This window comes from Somniosus microcephalus, chromosome 1 (assembly GCF_052327205.1).
Source record: "Somniosus microcephalus isolate GS21.2 chromosome 1, FLI_Smic_1.0, whole genome shotgun sequence".
Lineage (NCBI taxonomy): Eukaryota > Metazoa > Chordata > Chondrichthyes > Squaliformes > Somniosidae > Somniosus > Somniosus microcephalus.
The window spans coordinates 428799345-428823548 of record NC_140987.1 but is presented as its reverse complement, the minus strand read 5'-3'; the positions used below and the strand labels follow the sequence as shown (position 1 = coordinate 428823548).

The 24204-nt window shown below is 43.1% G+C and overlaps 1 protein-coding gene and 1 long non-coding RNA gene across 2 annotated transcripts in view; one reads left to right on the top strand and one right to left on the bottom strand.

Moving 5' to 3' along the window:
* Positions 1 to 6522: 6522 nt before the first annotated feature.
* Positions 6523 to 24204, bottom strand: part of zdhhc15b (zDHHC palmitoyltransferase 15b) — a 66834-nt gene continuing 49152 nt past the window's right edge. The window contains exons 5-12 of the mRNA XM_086000388.1: positions 23120 to 23189; positions 20491 to 20523; positions 19228 to 19348; positions 18013 to 18145; positions 16975 to 17101; positions 16661 to 16770; positions 12326 to 12396; positions 6523 to 10790 (exon numbers count right to left, since the gene is read on the bottom strand). Of these exons, the coding sequence (XP_085856514.1) occupies positions 12356 to 12396; positions 16661 to 16770; positions 16975 to 17101; positions 18013 to 18145; positions 19228 to 19348; positions 20491 to 20523; positions 23120 to 23189 (635 nt within the window). The 3' untranslated portion in view covers positions 6523 to 10790; positions 12326 to 12355. The remainder of the gene's footprint in view (positions 10791 to 12325; positions 12397 to 16660; positions 16771 to 16974; positions 17102 to 18012; positions 18146 to 19227; positions 19349 to 20490; positions 20524 to 23119; positions 23190 to 24204) is intronic.
* On the top strand, positions 10787 to 23422 carry LOC147125273 (uncharacterized). The gene is made up of 3 exons (XR_015079920.1): positions 10787 to 11936; positions 21717 to 21884; positions 23088 to 23422. It is a non-coding gene; the product is annotated as an uncharacterized LOC147125273 (long non-coding RNA).

Sequence of the window (24204 nt, the reverse complement as noted above, 5' to 3'; positions counted from 1 at the left end):
ACGCTTACAACGCGCACAAAATACAGTAATTTGGTTCAATCGGTGCATTAAATAGGGCAACTTGGAGGAAAAAATAAAGTGCGAGAGTCCCTGGCACAAGAAAAACATGCCAGATGCAAGACCTTGTACATACGATTTAATAAAAGCATATACTTTTTCTGTACTGTGACAGGACAGAATGGCAATCAAATGGGATGGAAGGATATTCGTACACATCTCCTTTGATAATACATTGTTCTATGGGATAGCACGAGGGATGTTAGACTAGAAATAAAAGCTCAGCCGATTTGGCATCCGTCTGGTACTGACTGGACTTTTCTTTATCTCAAACGCTGACAATCAAATCACATGGACCAGATCAGCGATTATTTGGATGTTGCAGCTGAATAAAGAGGATCTCTTTTGCTCCCTACCCATCGCTTTACATCAAAATAATCATTTCAACAGGGCCGATTGCAAAGTACTGTGGACATGCCAGGTAAAGGTTTAAAGGATTTTCACAGCTTCTTTATATAAGTAAAGTAAGTGAAAAGAAACTACTGCATACAATTTCATGTTCAGACTGACCAGCGATTTTAAAAGCACAGGCATCATTAAAGTGGTTTTCTTCAAGTACAGTCCTTTTCAGTTTAATACAATATAAAAAGGTACAGGACGACAGTGCACCAGAACAGAGTGGGAATTCAATCTCAAGCACAAGGTCGGTAAAGCACTGCAAAATGTCTTGCTGCAGCTCGAACAAGGAATTAATAAAGGAAGAAGTTTCAGTTTTCTGTGGAGCTAGGAAAGAAAATTCCACATGTCAGGGCAGAGGGAATTCTCTGATGAAATCAACTTTGGTTAGCGGAGCTGTTTGGAACTCAGTTACCTGAAATAATCGCCAAATGATACTTAATACAAACATAAACCAAGTACGGCACACAGGACTGAAGGCGTCAAGTGTTGGGACTTAGTTTGTTGCTCTTAAATGTCACACAACTCAACTAATACTATAAAAGACAGATCTTTTTGGTATATTAAATCACTTTCCAAAATGAGATTCAGTAGCTGTGGTTTTCAGGGTTGGCTAGCACCCTGCATTGGCTGCTTTATCGAAATCAAATTTCTTTTTATTTTAGTAAACACATTAGTAAAATAGGATAATGCAAGATGGGAGAGAAAACCCACTACACAAGTCAATACTGGATTAGCAGTCACTGGGGGCAGTTTCATTCAAAAGCCTTGGTCCTGTCCCCAACATTGGTTGAACATGCAGACTGGACGCCTTAACAGCAGAGAAGGTGATAAGTTGCAGACAGACAAGTTTGGGAGCTACAGATAATTATTGTACATGCTTTGGGAACATCATTCCCATCACCCTATGGGCGCTCAGGTCAGAGCCAGGGCTGTGGAAGCTCTGACATTTGTGCACTTCCAGGAGATATACTTTCAGTTGTAATATCAGACGCTGTTTTTGTTAAAGGGAAATAGCCAGGAATGCTTGTCTGGCAAGCTAGAAATCCTTGATTAAAAACACAACCTTTGTGGCAGGTTCAGACACGGTGATGGCAGGCTGGGGCATGGTAAGTCATTTTCAGCCAGTTTTGATTGGATCCCCTCCACCGCAATTGCTGTACAGATATGGTTGAATATTACCTATTGGTGATGGCCTGCGCAGTTCTAAACTAAAAACAAACTGCTCACCTTTCCATCCCTCTCAGACGGTCAACTTTGCTGCTTCGATGACATAGCACAATAATGTCTGCGTCACTCTCTATGCAACTTCGTCTCATTTAAGAGTTCCTCCTCATGTTTTCCCCAGCTGGCTGCTCCTATTTCAGGAGGCCATTCTGACTGGCTGGCATCCTATAATACATCCACTCTGGATGGTAATGTCAGCGATTACTCTACATTTAAAAAAACTTCAATAATTGACAAAAATCATTCTCTACAAGCTTGACGACTGCCCTGGTAAGTTCTTTATGCACAGGTATAGAAACTACGTGATCTTTTGGCCAAATAGGCTTTTGAAGACACTAGAGTGAGCTGGCAGAAAAGAGAGACTGATTACTGTAATTTTTCACACATAACACACATTATGTTACATTGAAAAATGGGCTCGAATCCCATGGTGCCCGTTATAAACCAGCGTACCTTACATGCAAACAATTAGAGGCAGGTGAAAGTGTGCATATGTAAATATGCAACATGTGAAAAATCCCAGCATATCAAATTAAAATAAGCATTAGAAAGAATACAAATTCCTTGTAAAATATTGTTTGCCGTGTTGGATAATTGCCTCAGAATCTGATGTTTGCCTATAAATGCAGTCCAACCCACAGTTTTAAAAGTTGCTGCCGGTCAAAATCCCCACATAAAGCAATAAATAGATTGCTTTATAATTTAATTCAATGAACTTTCCATCTGAATGTGTCAGGAACAAAATATTTTCCTTTTTGCAGCAGCAGCTCTTTATTTTGGGAAGTGTTACTGATTTCCGTTAATCACACAACTGAGGTCAATGCAGATTTTAACACAAAACAAAATAAGACACAATTTTTAAAAAATATTCTCCCCCCTCTTCTTCCCTGGTGCCTCCCGTCACTACACTCCTTCCTTCAGCTAACAGAATTCTTTACAAATGTAGTTTTACAACTGATCAATTGGAGGTATACTTCTGTTATGGCAAGACCAACCTTTTCTACATCTCTGCCTTCAAAATCAAGAGAATGGTTCAACCGAGGGGACCAATGAAGAATTTACAAAATTGATCCTTTTCAGGGCAGTCAATCAGCAATGTGAACTGGTGGACCCTGACTTTGAGTCATATATTCAACTGCTGAAGCTACCAAGGTATCAGGGATGTTAACGTTTTAAAGCACTTGTTTAGGAAAGCTAAAATTAAAAGAAAAACTCAGGACCAAGTAGTGAGATAGTTAAGCAGTATCTGGTATCTGTAAGGTTTCAAATGATGTTAAATGATAGTTCAGTATGATATAATTGAGTGACCTTGTCATAAGATACCAGGTATGCGGTATCAGTTCAGCTCTCCTTAAGACAAAAAGATAAGGATACGAGGGGATATACGAGAATGGATTAGGAAAAAAAGGAGGGCTTTTGGTAGATACAAAAGGCTAAAGACGGAGGAAGCCCTAGAGAAGCCCTAGAGGAGTACAAAAAGTGCAGGGGGATACTTAAAAAAGAAATTAGATCAAGGAGGGGCCATGAAATAACACTGGCAAGCAAAATAAAGGAAAATCCGAAGATGTTTTATAAGTATATTAAGGGTAAGAGGATAACTAGGGAAAAAATAGGGCCCATTAGGGACAAAAGTGGCAATCTGTGTGTGGAGCCGGAAGATGTAGGAGGGGTTCTAAATGAATTTTTTGCATCTGTTTTCACTATGGAGAAGGACGATGTAGACATAGAAATAGGGCGGGGGGACTGTGATATGCTCGAACATATTAACATCGAGAGGGAGGAGGTATTGGCGGTTTTAGCTGGCCTAAAAATGGATAAATCCCCAGGCCCGGATGAAATGTATCCCAGGCTGCTGTGTGAGGCAAAGGAGGAGATTGCGGGGGCTCTAACACATATATTCAGGACCTCTCTGGCCACAGGGGATGTGCCAGAGGACTGGAGAACCGCTAATGTAGTACCATTATTCAAGAAGGGTAGTAGGGAAAAACCGGGGAACTACAGGCCAGTGAGCCTAACATCAGTGGTAGGAAAATTATTGGAAAAAATCCTGAGGGACAAAATTTGTCTCCACTTGGAGAGGCAAGGATTAATCAGGGATAGTCAACATGGCTTTGTCAAGGGAAGATCATGTCTGACTAATTTGATTGAATTTTTTGAGGGGGTGACTAGGTGTGTGGATGAGGGTAACGCAGTGGATGTGGTATACATGGATTTCAGTAAGGCCTTCGATAAAGTCCCGCACAGGAGACTGGTCAAGAAGGTAAGAGCCCATGGAATCCAGGGTGCCTTGGCACATTGGATACAAAACTGGCTTAGTGGCAGAAGGTGATGGTCGAAGGTTGTTTTTGTGACTGGAAGCCTGTGGCCAGTGGGGTACCACAAGGATCGGTGCTGGGTCCCTTGCTGTTTGTGGTCTACATTAATGACTTGGATATGAATGTAAAGGGTATGATCAGTAAGTTCGCGGATGATACAAAAATTGGTAGGGTGGTAAATAGCGAGAAGGGTAGCCTCAGTCTGCAGGATGATATAGATGGGTTGGTCAGATGGGCGGAACAGTGGCAAATGGAATTTAACCCGGAAAAGTGCGAGGTGATGCACTTTGGGGGGACTAACAAGGCAAAGGAATACACAATGAATGGAAAGACCCTAGGCAAGACGGAGGGTCAGAGGGATCTGGGTGTGCAAGTACACAGATCCCTGAAGGCGGCGGAACAGGTGGATAAGGTGGTAAAAAAGGCATATGGGATACTTGCCTTCATTAGCCGAGGCATTGAATATAAGAGCAAGGAGGTTATGATGGAGCTGTATAAAACACTGGTTAGGCCACAGCTGGAATATTGTGTGCAGTTCTGGTCGCCACACTACAGGAAGGATGTGATCGCGTTAGAGAGGGTGCAGAGGAGGTTCACCAGGATGTTACCAGGGCTGGAGCGCTTCAGCTATGAAGAGAGACTGGGCAGGTTGGGTTTGTTTTCCTTGGAGCTGAGGAGGCTGAGGGGGGACATGATTGAGGTGTACAAAATTATGAGGGGCATAGATAGGATGGATGCTGAGGAGCTTTTTCCCTTAGTAGAGGGGTCAATAACTAGGGGGCATAGATTCAAGGTAAAGGGCGGGAGGTTTAGAGGGGATTTGAGAAAGAACTTTTTCACCCAGAGGGTGGTTGGAGTCTGGAACTCACTGCCTGAAAGGGTTGTGGAGGCAGAAACCCTCACAACATTTAAGAAGCATTTGGATGTGCACTTGAAATGCCATAGCATACAAGGCTACGGGCCAAATGCTGGAATATGGGATTAGATTAGACAGGGCTTGATGGCCGGCGCGGACACGATGGGCCGAAGGGCCTCTATCCGTGCTGTATTACTCTATGACTCTATGACTCTATGACCCTCTTATGAGCACCATATTTTCTACTATTTTCTTTACCACCAAGTATACGTCACAAAAGGTCAAGGTGATGAACCAATAGTAAATCTATTTACAAGCTTCTTACAGTATGTCAGCAAATGGGTACCCTGCCAAAACATAACTGAACTTTCACTCACTTTAAAATCATAAATCTATAGATGCCGAGAGGCAGTTTTCCATGGCTGGAAAGTCTATAACTAAGGGGCATATTCTCAGGATAAGGCATCGGTCATTTAGGACCGAGATGAGGAGAAATTTCTTCACTTAAAGAGTAATGAATCTTTGGAATTCTCTACCCCAGAGGGCTGGGATGCTCAGTCATTGAGTATATTCAAGACTGAGATCAATAGATTTTTGGACACTGAGGGAATCAAGGGATAGGGCGAGAAAGTAGAGTTGTAGAAGATCAGCCATGATCTGATTGAATGTCGGAGCAGGCTCCAGGGGCATATGATCTATGTCTTATGTTTATCACTCTTCAAAATAAATACAGCTCCCCAAGTTTACAGTCCTTCAACCATGCTGATCATAAATTTCATAATGTTTTTTTGAAGTTGACAGCTGTGGATAATAGGATGTTTACTTAACAAGGACTGCTTCATTTGCTACACAGCTAATGGACAAAGGGCAGCTTCATCCTCCAGTCAGTGCAATGGACACTGGCCAAATCCATTCCTCAAACAGACTGATTTATTCCACTAGCTTTTTATGTTTTCTATAGAAACCAATTGGCCTACTCCTGCTCCTGTTTCTTATGCTCTATCCTGTGCTGATCTAATTCCCAACTGCCAGATAAAGAAAAAAAACAGTCTCTCCATTTTTATACATCGTCACCTGGATTCTTTTTGAGGAATGCGGATTAGATTTTCCTAAGTATTTTAAGTGTAACCACCGTCACTAAATAGATTTTACAAGCTTCCTACTATTATGGCAAAAACGCCCCGACGATCGCAAATGGATCAGTTGGACACTCATGTACTTCCCCAGTGTAAAACTACTACTATTAGGGATGGATTAATGTCTTGAATTTGTGGACTTTTCCAGGAAATGCTACAAGCAAATAGCACTGGTAAACTGGTGGTGATGAAATTTTTCCAGTCAATAATTTCAGTGTTGCAAATACAAAACAGGTTTCCATTTTGCATTAGTGACGACTTTTATTTTTGAGTAAAAACAGCAGGTATTTCACTCTCTCGTTCTTGATAAATTTACATAGGAATAATTAGATAAAGAGGACATTATCTAATCAGGTAGGAGAGAGAGAGTGCGAGAGATAGAGAGAGCGAGTGCGAGAAAGCTAGAGAGAGGCACTGTCACTTTTAAGGCCTGTGTTTAATAGTCTAGTTGCAAGTTGATCTGAACCTTGCAGGATAGAGATATCTGAAGGACAGTACCATTGCAGTTAAATAAATAGAAAATAACAGCGATATATCAAGTTATTAAAAAGGCAGTATTTTATTACACTTACCATAGACCAAATATACATTCCGACCTCATCCAGGCTATTACTATCTATAAATGCTGCATGGGAACCAACAAATGAGAAATTGGCACAAAGATTTAAGGGCTTTCTTATCTGTTGTATTGCAAAACCTACTTCTGCTTTACTTCATAACCCATTTCATAAAGACACTCAGAAAAGTATGTATAGTAACAATTAATGACTTCCTCCTTGCTCAGCATGACATCATTCTGTTCCAGTTTAATTTGCAGTGGATGGCCTGACAGCGCGCTGATGTGGTAAAAATATCTGCAAGTCACCAGATAATTAACCAGTAACAAAGTCACAGTAGGTTATGTCAGCTCACTGATGGAGATACTAATTACATCAAGCTACGAACAGTCATGGCTTATTTTAGGCACTTGTCTTAACTTTTCATATTCAAAAAGTATTACATTGCATAAGTGCTTTGTTAGCATTGGAAAATCAATTAACGCTCTCCCTCAATCTCTGCAATTATATCAGTGGGAATAGGAATTTTATTTCCACCTGTATTTTTCCACACAACGGTTTCAAAAGACATTTTCCAAGTTTGGAATTTCTCACATTCCAGCATTCTTTTACTTGCACTTTCCTTTTTTTTTAAAATTGGGGGCGGGGGGGAGGGAGGTAGGGGGAAAGAGGGATTGTCTGAAAGCCAAGATAAATTACAATAAAAATCAAAGCTTGCATAATACCAAATATACTCTGGCACAAAACCATCAAGAGTAATCTATTAAAATATAATTGTTCAAAAATATTGATGTGAATTCTTTTACGGAGACCAAATTGCCTATCCTCCAAATGCAAATCCAGCATCATTTAAGATCATATAATAGCAAAATACTGCAGATGCTGGAAATCTGAAATAACAACAGAAAACACTGGAAATACTCAGCAGGCCAGGGCAGCATCCGTGGAGAGAGAAACAGAGTTAATGTTTCAGGTCTGGGACCCTTCATCAGAACTCATCCTCCTCCACGGTCAAAAATCTCTCGTCAATTAAAAAAAAAATTCTATGCAATACCTTCTTCCTGCCACTAGATGTGTCTTAATCATTGGAAAATTCTGTAAGAGGATTTAGCAAGTACACCAGTTACTTCTGCTGTAGTAGCAGAAAAGAATCAGGACTGCGTGAACGTTTTCTGTTATATTTAAATCATTCCTAATAACCCAGCCCTGTTTAAAACTATTTTTCTCTGTCAACATGTTGAAATGACCTTAGATGCAATATCACAGAAAAGTTGCTCTTACAAAACAGCGGGCTTGGTGAAGCCATCACATGGCTGAAAAACTGTATCAAAAGTGTTTACATTGAAACAGATAATAATGTATGCTGGAGTATGAACGTTTCATAGCATTACAGTGCAGTTTCCAGAAAAGTCTGTTACAGGAACTGAGCCTGTCTTAACACTGCAACACCACTTTTTTTTAAATGGGCTCCATTGTAGGACAATCCTATAGTCTTGTGTTTAAATGAAGTACTGAAGTTGTGTGTGTAGGTCGAGTTAAATGTCAAACTTGTGAAAGTTTGGTGTATTTATTAAAGCTGCTTAAAAATCAGCCAAACATCAGGGACCAGACTATTCAATTCTCAGTTGGGGAACTTGTGCGCGTACATTGCATAAGGTGTCACATTACAATAAGCAAATCTCGGTTATCAAACAGAATTCTCAGAGATAAGCCTCACAATTACTTCCACTTTTCTAAACTTAAAAAAAAACCTATTGTAAGAATCAGTTTCAATTTCTACATATATCATTCATCAGTTAAAAAAAAAGAACTGGAATATTTACAACCTAACTATTTCAATGCTTGCAATTTGGTCACTGATTGGATCATAGTAAAGTGGTTTAGCCTATGACAGGAAAGCTCTTTTGTTTAAATATATATCTGCAATGCAATCAAAAATAAGAGGTACAACACCTCAAATAGGTTCTGACAGAAAAAACAAGAGCAGAGCTGCGAGAGCATTTATAGTACCTGAAAAATCCCATGGTTTTGTTATAGTGGGCAGCAAACTATCCAATGCCTTTATTATTAATATAAGACAGTTTCCTGTGATTTTCTTTATTGGAAATCCAATTTCCTTGCATTACCATTGCCTCAATTCCCAGATGGCTCTGCATTGTATGGCCAGAAAGGAAATGTGTTCTTGTCAGGCGACAGGAAGGGCCAGTTTTACAACACTTTTTTTTAAATATAAAAGGTATACATAATCCTGTCCCTATTACAATCCTGGGAGTCCACAATGAATCCCTTAATTCAGTTTGGCCAGTAACAGAGTCTAAAAAAGGAAAATAAAGATAGATCAAAGTTGTATTTATATAGAGCCTTTCACAACACAGGATGTCCCAAAACACCTTGCAGCCAACAAAGTACTTTTGAAGTGTAGTCACTGTTGTAATGTAGGAAACGCGGCAGACAATTTGCGCACAACAAGCTCCCACAAACAGCAATAAAATAAATGACCAGATAATCTGTTTTAGGTGTTGGTTGAGGGATAAATGTTGACAAGGATAAAAGGAAAACGATTAAGTAGTGTATTTGAATGAGCTTGCACTAAAAGGAAATAATTGGGCAAAAAATGCTTGGAATGCTAGTGATACTTGTAAGAACAACATTTTAACTGTGGGAAGTGGTTTCACTAAACCCCACTGATATAAATAATTGTGTTTTTTTTTAAAACTGAGTTGCATGTCAAGGATGGACGCTGCTCAGTGCTTTCATACTTTACTCCTTAAAAAAAACACATTCTGACGTCAATCAGCAGGTTATTTTTTTCTTTGTGGATTAACGTCCCTGAACCTAGCAGCAGTTATTCCTCAATGTCACTGGAGATTTTCTCCGGTTCAAGCAGCTTGCTCTGCCTTAACCTCAGCACTTTGGGCTCATAAGGCTTACCTGGAGTCAGAAACCCTCCACAAGTCAAATTTCAGGAAATTCAAAAGCCACATGATGAGAACACAAGTCATAACTGGAACCTGGAAAAGATGTTACAAAGTTCTCACAGTAATACACACTAACCTCAGTCAGGTTATTGAATATATGCATTTCTAGGCAGCCAACTGCTCTTGAGGAATGTACTTTTTAATATAAGATTTACATACCTTTGTTTCAACAGTTAATTTCTTTCCTGAATTTAAATATATATTTTAAATAAAACGTAAACAGGTAGCAAACTCTCAACCTTGCTTGGTCCTCACCAATTGGAGGTCGCACAGGGAGAAAGCGCAGGGTGACACTTTAGGGGTGGAATTGTGCCACAGGGTTCAGCCACAAATTGGTAAACTTTTTTTTGGATGTGGAGGAAGATCAAGAGAGTTTTTACTGTAGATTTTATGTTGGTCATTTCTATTACTCAAAATTAAGGTTAGGAGAAAAAGGAAATCACACCTTCATGGAACGACAATGAAAACTGGACGGGTCACTGACCCTGTGCTATCATGTGAAAGGTTAATACTGGCATGAGCGCACTAACTAGCAGATAACTGGACTTTCCTTAGGTTCGAGAGTGACTCAAACTTTGAGCAGATACTGCTTTACCAATCTTTGGTCCCTCACTGGAGTAATTTTATTATATTTAATTTTGAGGGTAAATTAGTCATTTAAAAAAATATGTACATCACATTACAAACATATCCAAAAAAAAACTAGCTAAATTCAAGAATCTTCTAAACATATTTTAAAAACATTTTTTTAAAAATGACCTGGTTTGAAATGACTTAATTCATATAAACACAGTAAACAATCAATCCACCGCTCTTGTGTTTGAACACATGGTTGAACAGACAGTGCAGGTTTTCCCATTTGACAGTTCTATATTTGTACCTTACCCGTGCAAAATGCAAGGAACACTTTTGTTTAGCACTTTACCCTAATGAGTTAAATACAGCACGTCAATGTTAAATTAATCCCAACCTTGGTTTTAGGTATCTGTGATAGAGCCTCATTCACACACACATTATTTACATCAAAGTCCATGTCTGTGGGTACCCAGTTTGTAACTGAATTTACAGTGTTTCCCTCCCCCACCCCAAGAAAACGCAGTTGTTCATGAACCAAAGCCTATATGTACATCATCTATTGAAAAGATCTTCAGGAGACTGCCTGATGTAAGGCATGTAATACTCAGTTCCATCTCGCATGTTGAAGACTCTCGAGGATCTTTGGTTCTCACATTTGCCCATCAAATGATACTGTGGCCTCTGGGAACGACCTGAAAAGATGGCAAGAACTGATATCAAGAATAGGAGAAGTCATTTTTGATAAATTATTTACCATTAATGAACACTTCTTGGAGGCAATCTCCTCTGTTTATGGAGGTGACCTATCAAGCAGTAAATAAATCAAAAAGTTTTTGAGCCACGTCAGTGTTGCAGATAAACTATGGCAAGGTTCCGAGCTGTACGTCTGGTAGGCATTAAAATGATCGACATTGAAACATAATCAAAGACAGTATGAAGCAGTGTAATTTGTCAGCAGCTTCAAGGCCGGTTTTGAAATTTAAAGGAGCAAACTTACTCCATAGGTGTTGTTCACCACCACCAATTTTTCCCGCTTATGTCTGCTCCTGAAAGTGCAGACGCACGCTGAGATACAATTCAGTGGGCAGAGGCGTTCTCCCGTACCTAATCAAATGGCCATGCTTCATGTGCAAGTCTATACAGTGTTGGATAGCCCTTTGACAATGGAGACGATGAGCCCAATCCTATCCTGGTCAGACATCCACGCAGGTGTATGTCTAGCAAGTGGGGGAGGGCGGCGGTCCCTGGATAATGATCAAAAGCAGAAGCTTTAGCTGAACCCTGGGTGCAGAGAGTCCAATTGTGAAACTACTCCCAGTTGATTTCAGCACAGACCATGAATTTAGCCTGGGGCTTCTTTCGTCTGCAGGGTTTAGTACCACATCATGAACCACCAGGGGAGATTTTAAAATCATTAGATTAATGGACTGGAAATTTGGACTTCTGAATTTTCAAATCTTAACAAAATAAATAATATTGCTTGTGTATTACAGAACCTTTCTATTCTCACCAATTGGGGTTTCTTGTGCCATGCAGCTCATCTCAATTGAAAGGGAGAAGAAACAACCTGATTCAAGCCTTTCCAAATGACACTCAAAGTGGTCACTAGCAGGCTTGCAAGAGTGATCCAGGGTGACCCTCTTCCGATGTGGAAGTACTGGGCTTCTGCTCAGCTGTGACCAGAACTCAGAGAAAGCAAGATGTAATCTGCTCGTTGATGCACATGCTAATGCTCTGTCTTTCGAAGGAAGGCACTCTACCCCATACGCTATTCCAAGATGATTGCTAATTAAGCTCTATGACCAGCCAAGAAGCAAGGTGCTGAACAGTCGCCTGGGGTGAGTCAATTTTGCCTGCCGACTGTGGGAAGGAATCTCCATTCATTGGCTTCCTCTTTACCATCTACCTTGGACTGGGAAGTTGTCACGAAACAAAACCACACATAATGCCGCAGCTTCACCATACAACAATTCTTATTAATCTGTAGGATAAATTTTGTTTACCTCCTTACACTTTTTCATTGTCCAAGTCTCAAAAAATCCTTACATTTGTCAATCTCACGTGTCACTTAGATTTTTGGGTAGCAAGTTTGAGACTACTGTACTTACTCGAAAACACCAGGACCTAGCACATTCCAGGATGAACTACATTTTTGCTTCTATCCTCTTAATGATATGAAATAGAAATCTGCGATCAGTGAAAATTACTGGGGCTCACGGACACTGACCTGTGAGTGCTAAACAGAAGCAGAGGTCAGCTAGGACTCCATTTCTACAGTCACAGAGGTACTTGCAGTTGCTAAAGGGGAAAAAAAGTTTTGTTTTAGAGAAAACAAATAATTGATTCCTTTCAAAAAACCAACATAATTTTCCCTGTGTTTTTTATAGGTTTTGTATTGAATATTAAGCACATTAGATTGAATATTACAATGCACAAATTTCTTTACTTGAATTATTCCACCCCCCTCCCACCCACCCCGCCCCAATTTTCTCCTTCCAGTCCCAAGCAGCCATTCCTCATGTGTGAGCACATTGCTTGACCACGAAGAGCAGCGGGAAACTACCCTGTCCTCATTCAATGTTTTAAAAAAAAATTTGTTTATGGGATGTGGGCATCGCTGGCAAGGCCAGCATTTATTGCCCATCCCTAATTGCCCTTGAGAAGGTGGTGGTGAGCCGCCTTCTTGAACCGCTGCAGTCCGTGTGGTGAAGGTACTCCCACAGTGCTGTTAGGGAGGGAGTTCCAGGATTTTGACCCAACGACGATGAAGGATCGGTGATGTATTTCTAAGTCAGGATGGTGTGTGACTTGGAGGGGAACTTGGAGGTGGTGGTGTTCCCAGGCGCCTGCTGCCCTTGTCCTTCTAGGTGGAAGAGGTCGCAGGTTTGGGAGGTGCTGTCGAAGAAGCCTTGGCGAGTTGCTGCAGTGCATCTTATAGATGGTACACGCTGCAGCTACGGTACGCCAGTGGTGGAGGGAGTGAATGTTTAAGGTGGTGGATGGGGTTCCAATCAAGTGGGCTGCTTTGTCCTGGATGGTGTCAAGCTTATTTAGTGCTGTTAGAGCTGCACTCATCCAGGCAAGTGGAGAGTATTCCAGCACACTCCTTAATTGTGTCTTGTAGATGGTGGAAAGGCCCTGCTCTTGTTGCCATAGTATGTATGTGGCTGGTCCAGTTAAGTTTCTGGTCAATGGTGACCCCCAGGATATTGATGGTGGGGGATTCGGCGGTGGTAATGCCGTTGAATGTCAAGGGACAGTGGTTAGACTCTCGCTTGTTGGAGATAGTCATTGCCTGGCACTTGTGTGGCGCGAATGTCAAGCCTGAATGTCGTCCAGGTCTTGTTGCATGCGGGCATGGACTGCTTCATTATCTGAGGAGTTGTGAATGGCACTGAACACTGCAGTCATCAGCGAACATCCCCAGTTCTGACCTTATGTTGGAGTGAAGGTCATTGATGAAGCAGCTGAAGGTGGTTGGGCCTAGGACACTGCCCTGAGGAACTCCTGCAGCGATGTCCTGGGGCTGTGATGATTGACCTTCAACCACCACAACCATCTTCCTTTGTGCTAGGTATGACTCTAGCCATACACACAATCTTCCAGCAAATCAAGCAATCAAGAGCTGGAAAAACTGGCTACGGTTTCCCCTTTCTTTAGGTTGAGGACACCAAGGCCAATTGTAGTTACCCGCTACTGCTCGAGATCATCACAGAACAGGGATCAAACCTGAAGCTTTCCTATTTTGCTCTGTACCATGCCAAGTGGTACATTTACTTAATGAATCATTCGGAGGAGACACTCTGATTATTCTTCCTTAATTTCAGCCTTCAAGACGTGGCAGAAATGCTGTAGCATTTTCCTAAGAGGCTAATGGCTGACTGAATTTAAACTGATAAAGTTTAGCAAAAAATGACAACAGGTTTATTAGAGAAGTGGAGTGTGCATGGGCTCCTTTCACGACAGGGACTTGGGTTTGAATCCACCTACGTTAATGGAAGAAATTCCCCACTGTTTGCTATTTGCGAGGATCTTATATGAAATCTCAGCCCAATTCCGAATGGGCAGGAGTGCCCGACACAAATCTGTCCACAATTTGACATAAATTGGCAACCACATCACGATAGCTGGTGCGGGAAATGGAAAAGTTCACAGCTGCATGGCCTTACAGTGTGTGGAAAGAGAGAGCGAGGGGGTGGAAAGCAAGAGCGCGAGGTGGAAAGCGAGACAGAAGGAGGAGTGAGAGAGGTGGAGAGAGAGCGCGAGTGAGAGAAGGTGGAAAGAGAGAGCGCGAGGGAGGGTGGCGAGAGAGCGCGAGAGAGAGGGCGCGAGAGAGGGCGAGCGAGAGAGAGGGCGGAGAGAGAGCGCGAGAGAGGGCGGAGAGAGAGCGCGAGAGAGAGCGCGAGAGAGAGCGCGAGAGAGGGCGGAGAGAGAGCGCGAGAGAGGGCGGAGAGAGAGCGCGAGAGAGGGCGGAGAGAGAGCGCGAGAGAGGGCGGAGAGAGAGCGCGAGAGAGGGCGGAGAGAGAGCGCGAGAGAGGGCGGAGAGAGAGCGCGAGAGAGGGCGGAGAGAGAGCGCGAGAGAGGGCGGAGAGAGGGCGGAGAGAGGGCGGAGAGAGGGCGGAGAGAGAGCGGAGAGAGAGCGCGAGAGAGGGCGGAGAGAGAGCGCGAGAGAGGGCGGGGAGAGAGCGCGAGAGAGGGCGGGGAGAGGGCGGGGAGAGAGGGCGGAGAGAGAGCGGAGAGAGAGCGCGAGAGAGGGCGGAGAGAGAGCGCGAGAGAGGGCGGAGAGAGAGCGCGAGAGAGGGCGGAGAGAGAGCGCGAGAGAGCGGAGAGAGGGCGCGGGAGAGGGCGCGGGAGAGGGCGCGGGAGAGAGCGAGAGAGGGCGGAGAGAGAGCGAGAGAGGGCGGAGAGAGAGCGAGAGAGGGCGGAGAGAGAGCGAGAGAGGGCGGAGAGAGAGCGAGAGAGGGCGGAGAGAGAGCGAGAGAGGGCGGAGAGAGAGCGAGAGAGAGCGAGAGAGGGCGGAGAGAGAGCGAGAGAGGGCAGAGAGAGGGCGGAGAGAGAGCGAGAGAGGTTGGAGAGCGCGAGAGGGGGCGCGAGAGAGGGCGCGAGAGGGAGCGCGAGAGGGAGCGCGAGAGGGAACGCGAGAGAGAGCGCGAGAGAGAGCGCGAGAGAGAGCGCGAGAGGGTGGAGAGAGAGGGTGGAGAGAGAGGGTGGAGAGAGAGAGAGGGTGGAGAGAGAGAGGGTGGAGAGAGAGAGGGTGGAGAGAGAGAGGGTGGAGAGAGAGAGAGGGTGGAGAGAGAGAGAGAGTGGAGAGAGAGAGAGGGTGGAGACAGAGCGAGAGAGGGTAGAAAAAGAGAGAGGGAAAGAGAGAGGAGGTAGAAAGAGAGAGGTGGAGAGAGTGGTGGAAAGAGAGAAAAAGAATAAAAAAATAAGACACACAAATCCACATCTCATGAGCAGTGACACATATGGGCAATTCAATTAATTGCCGATAACATACTAATGAGTCCTTTATACTTACTGTGAGGTGGGCTAGCTCCAAATTGGGGCTGCCACCTTCTAGGTGATCTCCTGAACCAAGTACGGAAACATAGGGGGAAAAATTTGGTTGCTTTGCGCCTCCCGTTAGCGCCCTAAGAGTGCCCTAAAACAACTAGCGCCCAGGCGCGGCGCCGCCAACCCCTCCTGCGAAATTCAGTGGGAGGTTAGCGGCGGCAGTAACTGTTAACGCCCCGCGGCGCTGCATCACCGGCGATGACGTCTTCACCGTGCCCAGCGCCCCGGCCGCGATCTTCGTTATAGCCCCCTGACTTACCGCCGAACGCTATGTCCGACGGGGTCAGGGGGGCCTACCTGTGGCTGGGGAGGCGCTAATTATAGGCGAGGTGCCGGGCGGCTGTATTTGTTGCTGGCTGCCTGCCAGCACTTGCCCCCGTCGCCGTCCTCGGTCTCCTCAGCAGCACCCCCGCGGAATGCCGGCTGCGCTCTGTGAGACCTGCACTCCTCTTGAGTGCCGGGCTCTTTTGCCGGCACTCCGGTCCCTGGTGGCCCAGCTGGGCCCCGGGTCGCGCTGCACTAGGCCCCTCACCTTTAAGAAGAGGAGGAAGGCCTGCAGTACCGTGGCATGGCGCTGTGGCATGTAGCGCCGCGATATTCCCTCACAGCGCCCCAAGAGGGAGGCGGGGCCATTCCCTGTAGTGCCCCGCTTCCCTCTTTGGGCGCTACCAATGAATTTCCGCCGCGGGTCGCTAATTTTTTCGGGGTGCTAAAAGTAGCGCCCCAGCAAAGTTAGTGCCCCAAGGGGGGTGCGACTCAATTCTTCCCCCATGTTTAATTATTCAGCTCCTAGTGCACCGATATAATCCTTTAAAAGGTTATTAGATGCAGAAAAACACTCAAGGATGATGGGATTATTATGAAGTATTCTAAAAGGAGCTGGCTGAATATCAACTAAAATTTGCAGCGCAACTTATCTCCAAAGCAACTACACTTACAATAAAGTTTCTCATTTGACATGTCAGAAAGGACGATTTCTTTCATTAAAGCAAGAATCCAATCATCTTACCGGAGTATTCTACGTCTGATTCACCCTCGTCCCAGTGTTCCTCATTAGACAGTAATGGATTGTGACTCTCTGACTGCGACCTCATGGGGAAGAAATGTCCATCTCCAACACTGAAAAGATTGAATTTGGCATTCAAGGAAGCTCGTCATAAAGAGTATATAATTCAGTCATTTTATTGGACCCCTCCACCAGTGACCTTGCACACCCCTATTACATTCTGCTCGTGTCAGAACTAAAACTGCATACAATATTACAAATGCACATCAGTAATGGAAGTCTGAATGGATAGAATACAACCCAAGAAGACATAGTACCTGGTAAAGATGGGCAGCAGCCAGTGCTTCTTTTTTGGTCCAAATACTTGCTTTAAATTTTTCCACACACCAAGGTTAAAACCATTTTTATCTGGGCCGTGCTGAAATACTGGTGCTGAAAAGGCCTCTAGAAGGAAAGAAAGAACAAATAAAGAAAAATTCCATGGCACTGTTTCACTTACAAAAAGCAATCTGATGGCACATGCTTTGAATGAGCAGCCAGTTATTACAGATAGCTGGTAGCTAGCCAAACAGATGAAAAATTGCTCAGTTCTTGGGGCGGCTCTGAGTAGATTCTATCTTTTGGTAAAATTAGAAGATCAAGCTGGTAATTTAATGACTGATGAATATGTAGAAAGCCCACTGAAGTCCCATTGCTTTGCATGGTGGAAAATACCATATTGTGAGGCCATCATACAGACTAAATTACTGGTCCAGCTTACTTGCAAGTAAAATACTACACAGAAGCAGAAACACTGTGTTGATTGTCCCTCCAGCTACTTTTGTAAAATGCTTGGAAAACTAGACCCAGGTGGTATATATGCAAATGTTGCTAATTGAATTCTACCATCTCTGACATGTGTAGTGTCACAATGAAACAGACCGAGGTCATGGAAGGTCCCTGGGTTATAACAATGTTTTCCCCTTAAAGTTCAAGCAGGTTCCTTGAAGATAACATCACCCATCAGCTCCATGACAATGATGTCAATCCTAAGCCACAATTTACGATGGATCTCCACTTACAAAGCAATTATAGGAGCAAGGGCCACCTGTGTCCTGCAGACTTTACAACAGCTACCTGTGCTAACACTAACAAGCCAGTCGCAAACAGTATAGTCAGGGAGATTGTTCATGGAATTAACATTTAAAATACTTCCCTCCTTCAAAGATAACCTTTAATTTGATAAATTCTTTAATTAATGGCAAGAGGAGAAAACAATTTACCAGTGGTAAGAGAAAACAAAAACAGTATCTCCAATCTACCCTACCCGTTTCCATTAACAGTGCAATGCTGGAGAGATATTGCTCAACTCTTACCTAATGTAGATCTGTTCAAACTGACCAGCCAACAATGGTAGCTGAGGAGGAACATGAGGCTAAGGAAGAACATGACAGCCACGAAAAGAAGAAAGAGAACATGGAATTTTGCACGGCCATCAGGCAGACCACCCTGTCAATCAGAGAAAAATGAGCTGATGAAATTCGTCCCCCATTGTGGAAGATCAAAATAAACTTCTGATTTCCAAGGCTTAACTTCTCAAATTTGAAATCCTGTATTACATGCTGAAAATATCACCGTTATTCTATGCATTTTCGTATGTTCTGAGCCACATCGACAATTAAATAAAACCGGATTCCAGGCACCACTTGGTGTAGCATTAAACTATACAGTTGAGAAGATCCGAAGTTCAATTTGCAGTCTGTGTTGAGTTAACTGATCTTAGTCTGGTCAGTAATTACAGTACAGGTTGAGCGTCCAAAATCCGGAGTTCTGGAATCTGGAATGTTCCGGAATCTGAACTCCGGGACGATTGGTGGCAGGGTCGTCCAGAATCCGTAAAATGTTCTGGAATCCAGACACCCTGTCAAACCGTAACCTGGGCCCAGGCATTTCCGGACTCGGAACGTGTTTCTGCTGTCCGAAGTCCAGAAACGCCCGAGCCCAGGTTGCGATATTTCCGGACTTCGGACATCAGAAACATGTTCCGAAGTCCGGAAAAACACGAAAACCGGCTTGGCCTTGGTCCCGAGGTTGCCGGATTCGGGACGCTCAACCTGTACTACAATTGGTCTCTGCCCCTGTATCAGAAAAGTCAGCCAGGGCTCCCACTCCTGATCACTTTCTAGTAGCACCTGCTGAAACATGTCAATACTGAGCGAGGTCAGGATTGGGCTTGCCTGCGACACCATCCGAGGCCAAACAGCTTGACAACACTGGCTTGTCGGCTCAGTTGATCAATGGCCACTAGGATAAGGTACTGTCAGGTTGCCAGCATCCATGGAACTGCATATCTTCAAGAGATGAAAGGAAAAACTGAGAGGAAAAAAATCTGTACTATATATAAAAAATATTTTAATTCATAGTTGTAATAATGATTTTTAAATCATGAAATGTAAAAAGATGTAAAAGCTTGGTTTCTGTGCATCACACCAATTACTCTCACTAGTTAAACAGCAAAAAGAAGCAATACCCAGGCCTTATTTGTGTGTGTTGTGTGTTTTGGGTGGGGTTAGATGCAAATTAGAACTTACCGTCCAAAACATGATGAAATATTGTAGGGCAGTGGCAGCAACAAACAAGCAATACAACATGGAATATCCCAAAAACAGCAGAAAAAATTTGTAGTTTGAAAATCCAACACAGTTGTTCACCCTAGAGAGAAAGACAATTTTCAGGGCAGAGTCTTTCTGTTCATAATCATAAAGAAAGAACGTGTGTTTATATAGCACCTTTCATGACCTCAGGATGTCCCAAAGTGCTTTACAACCAATGAATTACTCTTGAAAGATAGTCACTGCTGTAAGGTAGGAAACGCGGTAGCCAATATGCACACAGCAAAGTCCCACAAACAGTAGTGAGATGATGACCAGATAATCTGGGTTTTTTTGTGATGTTGGCTGAGTGATAAATATTGGCCAGGACGAACTCCCTAGTTCTTCTTTGAAATAGTGTCATGGGATCTTTTACGTCCACCTGAGGGGGCAGACGGGGCCTCGGTTTACTGTCTCACCTGAGACAACACCTCTGACAGCGCAGCACTCCCTCAGTACTGCACTGGAGTGTCAGCCTAGATTATGGGCTCAAGACCCTAGAGTGGACTTGAACCTACAACCTGTTGACTCAGAGGCGAGTGCTACCACTGAGTCAATCATGTAGAATTTTAATGCTGCCTGCTCTCTTGTGCCAAGGTGTAAATGTAAACGTAAACAGATTCCCCAAATCACCTTGATTCCAAGAAGGACTTATCTTTTTTTACAGTAAACTACCAGGAAAAAGCTGCATCGAAAGATCCACTTGTCTGAATTCAAGTTATTTGGAAGTAATGTTAAGTGATAGCACATGCAATCAGATGGTCACGAGAGGGAGCTTCTTAGGCCTTTCAAATTAAGTAGTCTTAGAATACTAACTGTGAATTTATGTTATATTTAAATTCATGTTTTAATTCTCCAAACTAACACTTCGTGCCCACAGTGACAACTGAACAATAACTAAATAGTAATTTTGAAGGGTTTTCAAAATGTGTTACCAAGGAGATAATATGGCTATAACAAATTACCACAGGAGCATTAGAACAGGATTTACAATGTAAATGAGTAAATGATTAAACAATTACAGTCTTAAATTATAACCATGCAATCCAGACATTAACACATAGGCAAGAGGGAATATATCCTCTGTATGTTGTGTAACAAAACTGCAAACTTTGTTACAAATGGGTTTATGACTTGGTTACACATAATGCCCAGTGCGTCTGATGAGGGTTAGGAGCTCATTAAATATCAGTTTGGACCTACCAAGGACAGTGATGATCCATTTTCAACACACATCTAAGAAACAAAGACAACAATGAAATCCAGTTAGCGTTAAATAGTGATACAGGACGTTTAAAAAGTAAACCCTCAGGTGGCTCTAGGAGAAATTAGTTTCAGTGAAATTGAATTCAAAAGTATTAAAAAAAAAATTGAATTGGTTATTTTAACAAAAAGCTGACATCCTTGTGACACAGAGTTCTGTGATTTAGGTGCATCAGGATTTCAATTTGAGTTTCGCTTTAACTGGCATTACAGAACAACAATAACTTTGCATTTATATAGTGGCTTTAATGTAGTAAAATATCCCAAGGCGCTTCACAGGAGCAGTTATCAAACAAAATTTGAAGGAGATATTAGGACAGGTGACCAAAAGCTTGGCCAAAGAGGTAGGTTTTAAGGAACATCTTAAAAGGAGAGAGAGGTGGAGAGGTTTAGGGAGATAATTCCAGAGTTTAGGGCCTAGGTGGCTGAAGGCACGGCTGCCAATGGTGGAGTGATTAAAATCGGCGATGCGCAAGAGGCCAGAATTAGAGGAACGCAGAGATCTGGGGGAGAAGGGAAAATGATAAGTTCATTCTTGAGCTCCAGGAAGTTATTTCAGTCGATGATTCAATCTAGATAATGTGATCTACTGAGAGCAACATTAATCGTTCACACATTTCAACAATTTGCAAGGTTTCGCCCCTTCCCCATTGTATATGCAATTGTTCCAAGCTTTCTTATATTTTTATGTATTTCACCTTGTTTTGTAAGCGTTCCACTGTCACCGTCACCTCAGTATCACCATTTTCTGACTGAGATATCAGATAGTTCACAGTCTTCTACCAATAGTGCTCTGAACTAACTGCTAATTGCTGTGAAGGCAGTACAGATTAATTTACTCTCACTATTACCCCACTCTATTTTGGGAGACATGCTTTGCTCTGCTCAGTGCCTCTAAACAGTTTGGCAGTGTGGGAATTTAACCATGTAGAAAAATGTGTTCGGGGGGTGGGGGGGGGGGGGGGGGGGGAAAAGAGGGAGCATCCCACTGGTGTACTGTTTTAACCATTGTTTATTTAACCATTCACAGCATCAGATAATTATACAACCTTACATATAATAAACATCACCTTGTCATACTAAATGATTATATTTGGGCATTTGTTCAGTGTAGGGTTGAATGCATTGCAGTATTTCTCATGATCTTGTAACATTCATATTCTCAGCAGTGTGTCTGAAATTAGATCGCAACCACCTCCACTTGCAATAAACGCAAGAAAGATGAACTTCCAGCGTGGTGTAATATATTGCATGCAATCTGTCAGTCTCACAGAGATGGAATTACATTCATCTAACAGAAGCGTTCCAGTATTACCTGCAAAACGCACAGAGAGGTGAGCAACGCACCAAATGCAACTTTACAAATACGAACAGCGGTGTCGGGTAAAAACTGAGGCTCAGGAGATGCAGTAACCAGAGAGCGGCGGTGCGGTCAGCACGACAGACACTCTCCAACAGGGAGAGGAAACCATGGGCAGGATTTTCATTGGGCCGTGGAGGCGGGATTGGAGGCGTGTGGGGGCTTAAAATCCCCAAATCAGGGGGCACAAACCCATCCCGCCCCCATGCCAGTTTCAAAGGAGGCAGATACCCGACCTGTGCTGGGAGCCACCTCCCGAGGCAGGAAGGGAATTAGTGCCAATTAACTGCCTGTTAACAGGTAGTTGACAGGCAGTTTTTAGCCTAATCCCTATTTTCATTCTTGAAGTGTGGGATTCCCGATGGCTCCAAACCACGCCAAGTTAGCGAGGTGGACCGTTGGGCTGAAGGGCTTGGAGGGGTTGAGATGTCCGGTGTTCAGGTGAGTGATGGGTGCATGAGTGCAGAAGTAAGTGTGTTTGCTATGTTTAAAGTGTTTAAAGAAGTTTTACTTACCTTTACAGCCTTCCTTCCTTCAGGTCTCGGGAGTCCCTCATCTCACCGGCACAGAAAGCAGAATGGCCACGATCTGTCAAAAATTGCAGCATTCAGCTTTCTGTTCCGGAGAGATCTCTAAATCATCCTGAGAGGAAGGAATTAACTTGGAGTACAGATTGTCAGTGTTTGACAGCTTCAAACAGCTGTGAAACGCTGATATTTCATCTGTCAAAAGGTCTTGACAGATGAAATATCAATCTGTGACGTCACCTGTTGCCGGGTGGCCCTTAATTGGCCTGCTGAGCCCGCTGGGTGGGCTCAACAAGGTCAACCAAGTCAAAATCGCGTGGGTTGGCTACAACTCGATGGAGGCGGGGCTACAACCCTGAAAGTTGTAGTCCCACCTCCTACCCACCTCCTCAATGAAAATCCAGCCCCATGTTTCTAATTACAAGGTAACACCGCTAATACGTAACACTGCAGGTGAGAAATCCATTCACTGCATGCAAGTGGTATCACTGTTGAGTTGCACTGCATTCAAATCAAGCCATTTGAACTGTTCCATATAGGTGATGGGCATTTGTTACAATTGGGTCTGTTATATGTGGAATCCAGTGTATATGTATGATCCTTTGTGCAAGGAATTGGTTAATCTACAGAGTCTCGTTCCCTTATTTTAGATTTTCTTAATGAAAAGATCTGAACTACATACGTATCACAGATGGAGCAGTGATGGCAGCGGTCAGGCTTAATCAGTTGGCATCGGTCACAGTATCGGATGGCTGATGATGGAAGAAAGCAAGGATTAGTACACCAAATATACCTGAATATACTTGCACATCCTGCAATTCCAATTCCAAGATGTCAAGATTTTTCAAAATCAGAAACTTCTTAAAAAAGACTTTTCCTTTTTAAAGCATTGCCACTTATTTATGAACAATCTGTAAATGTAGAAATATTGCAGTTCAACAGGTCTACTGGGTGGAGAATGTTGAAATACACCTTCAAAAATTTATCACTGCTTAAAGTTTAGTAAATTCTTTCTTCCCTTTAGAAAGGCAGTAAAGCCAGAGGAAGGAGAACAGTTAGCGAGTTAGGCTTTACCCCCTCTCTTTCAAAATGCTCCGATTTACTTATCAGTAATGATCAACACTGTTACAATTATTCTCTCTTCAGATAGTGCTTCCACAATGTGGAACTGAACATCATGTTCCTACCCAGCTCATTGAGAAACATTCGTTTTTCCATAATATCTCATGAATATTCATAAATATAATAGAAGAAAGTACATTTCAAAGATTTTAGGATGATCTGGGGTGGGTGGGCACTCACACTTCATCCTATTAAATGTCACATTCAAGGTATATTGCAAGCCATCATCTTTAGCATCACTGTCAATTGGTTCCCACTTCGCAGTGATGCTAAAAGTGGTGCGTTACACGAGTTGATGGCAGATCAAAGTGAATTCCAGAGCCGATCCTCTAATCCCAGCACCTGGTGCTTTCAGACTGCAGACCACAGGGCAAACATAGTCTTTTGGAGTTTGGATCCAAATGGGCAAAGTTTTGTAGTGCCAAGAAGGGGAAAAAATTGTCAAAACTCAAACCCCAATTGATTGTCCCTCCCGAGGATAAAATTAACAATAATTTTAAAGGTTAAAAAAAAAGAACTATTTTGTCTGCATACATCATGACTTCACAACATCATAAATCAGAAAGAAGAGTCCCCACAAGCTTAGATCAGGTTTTGGGGGTTCCTGTGTGAATGAGGCCTTCAAACCAGAAGTGAACTCGGGAG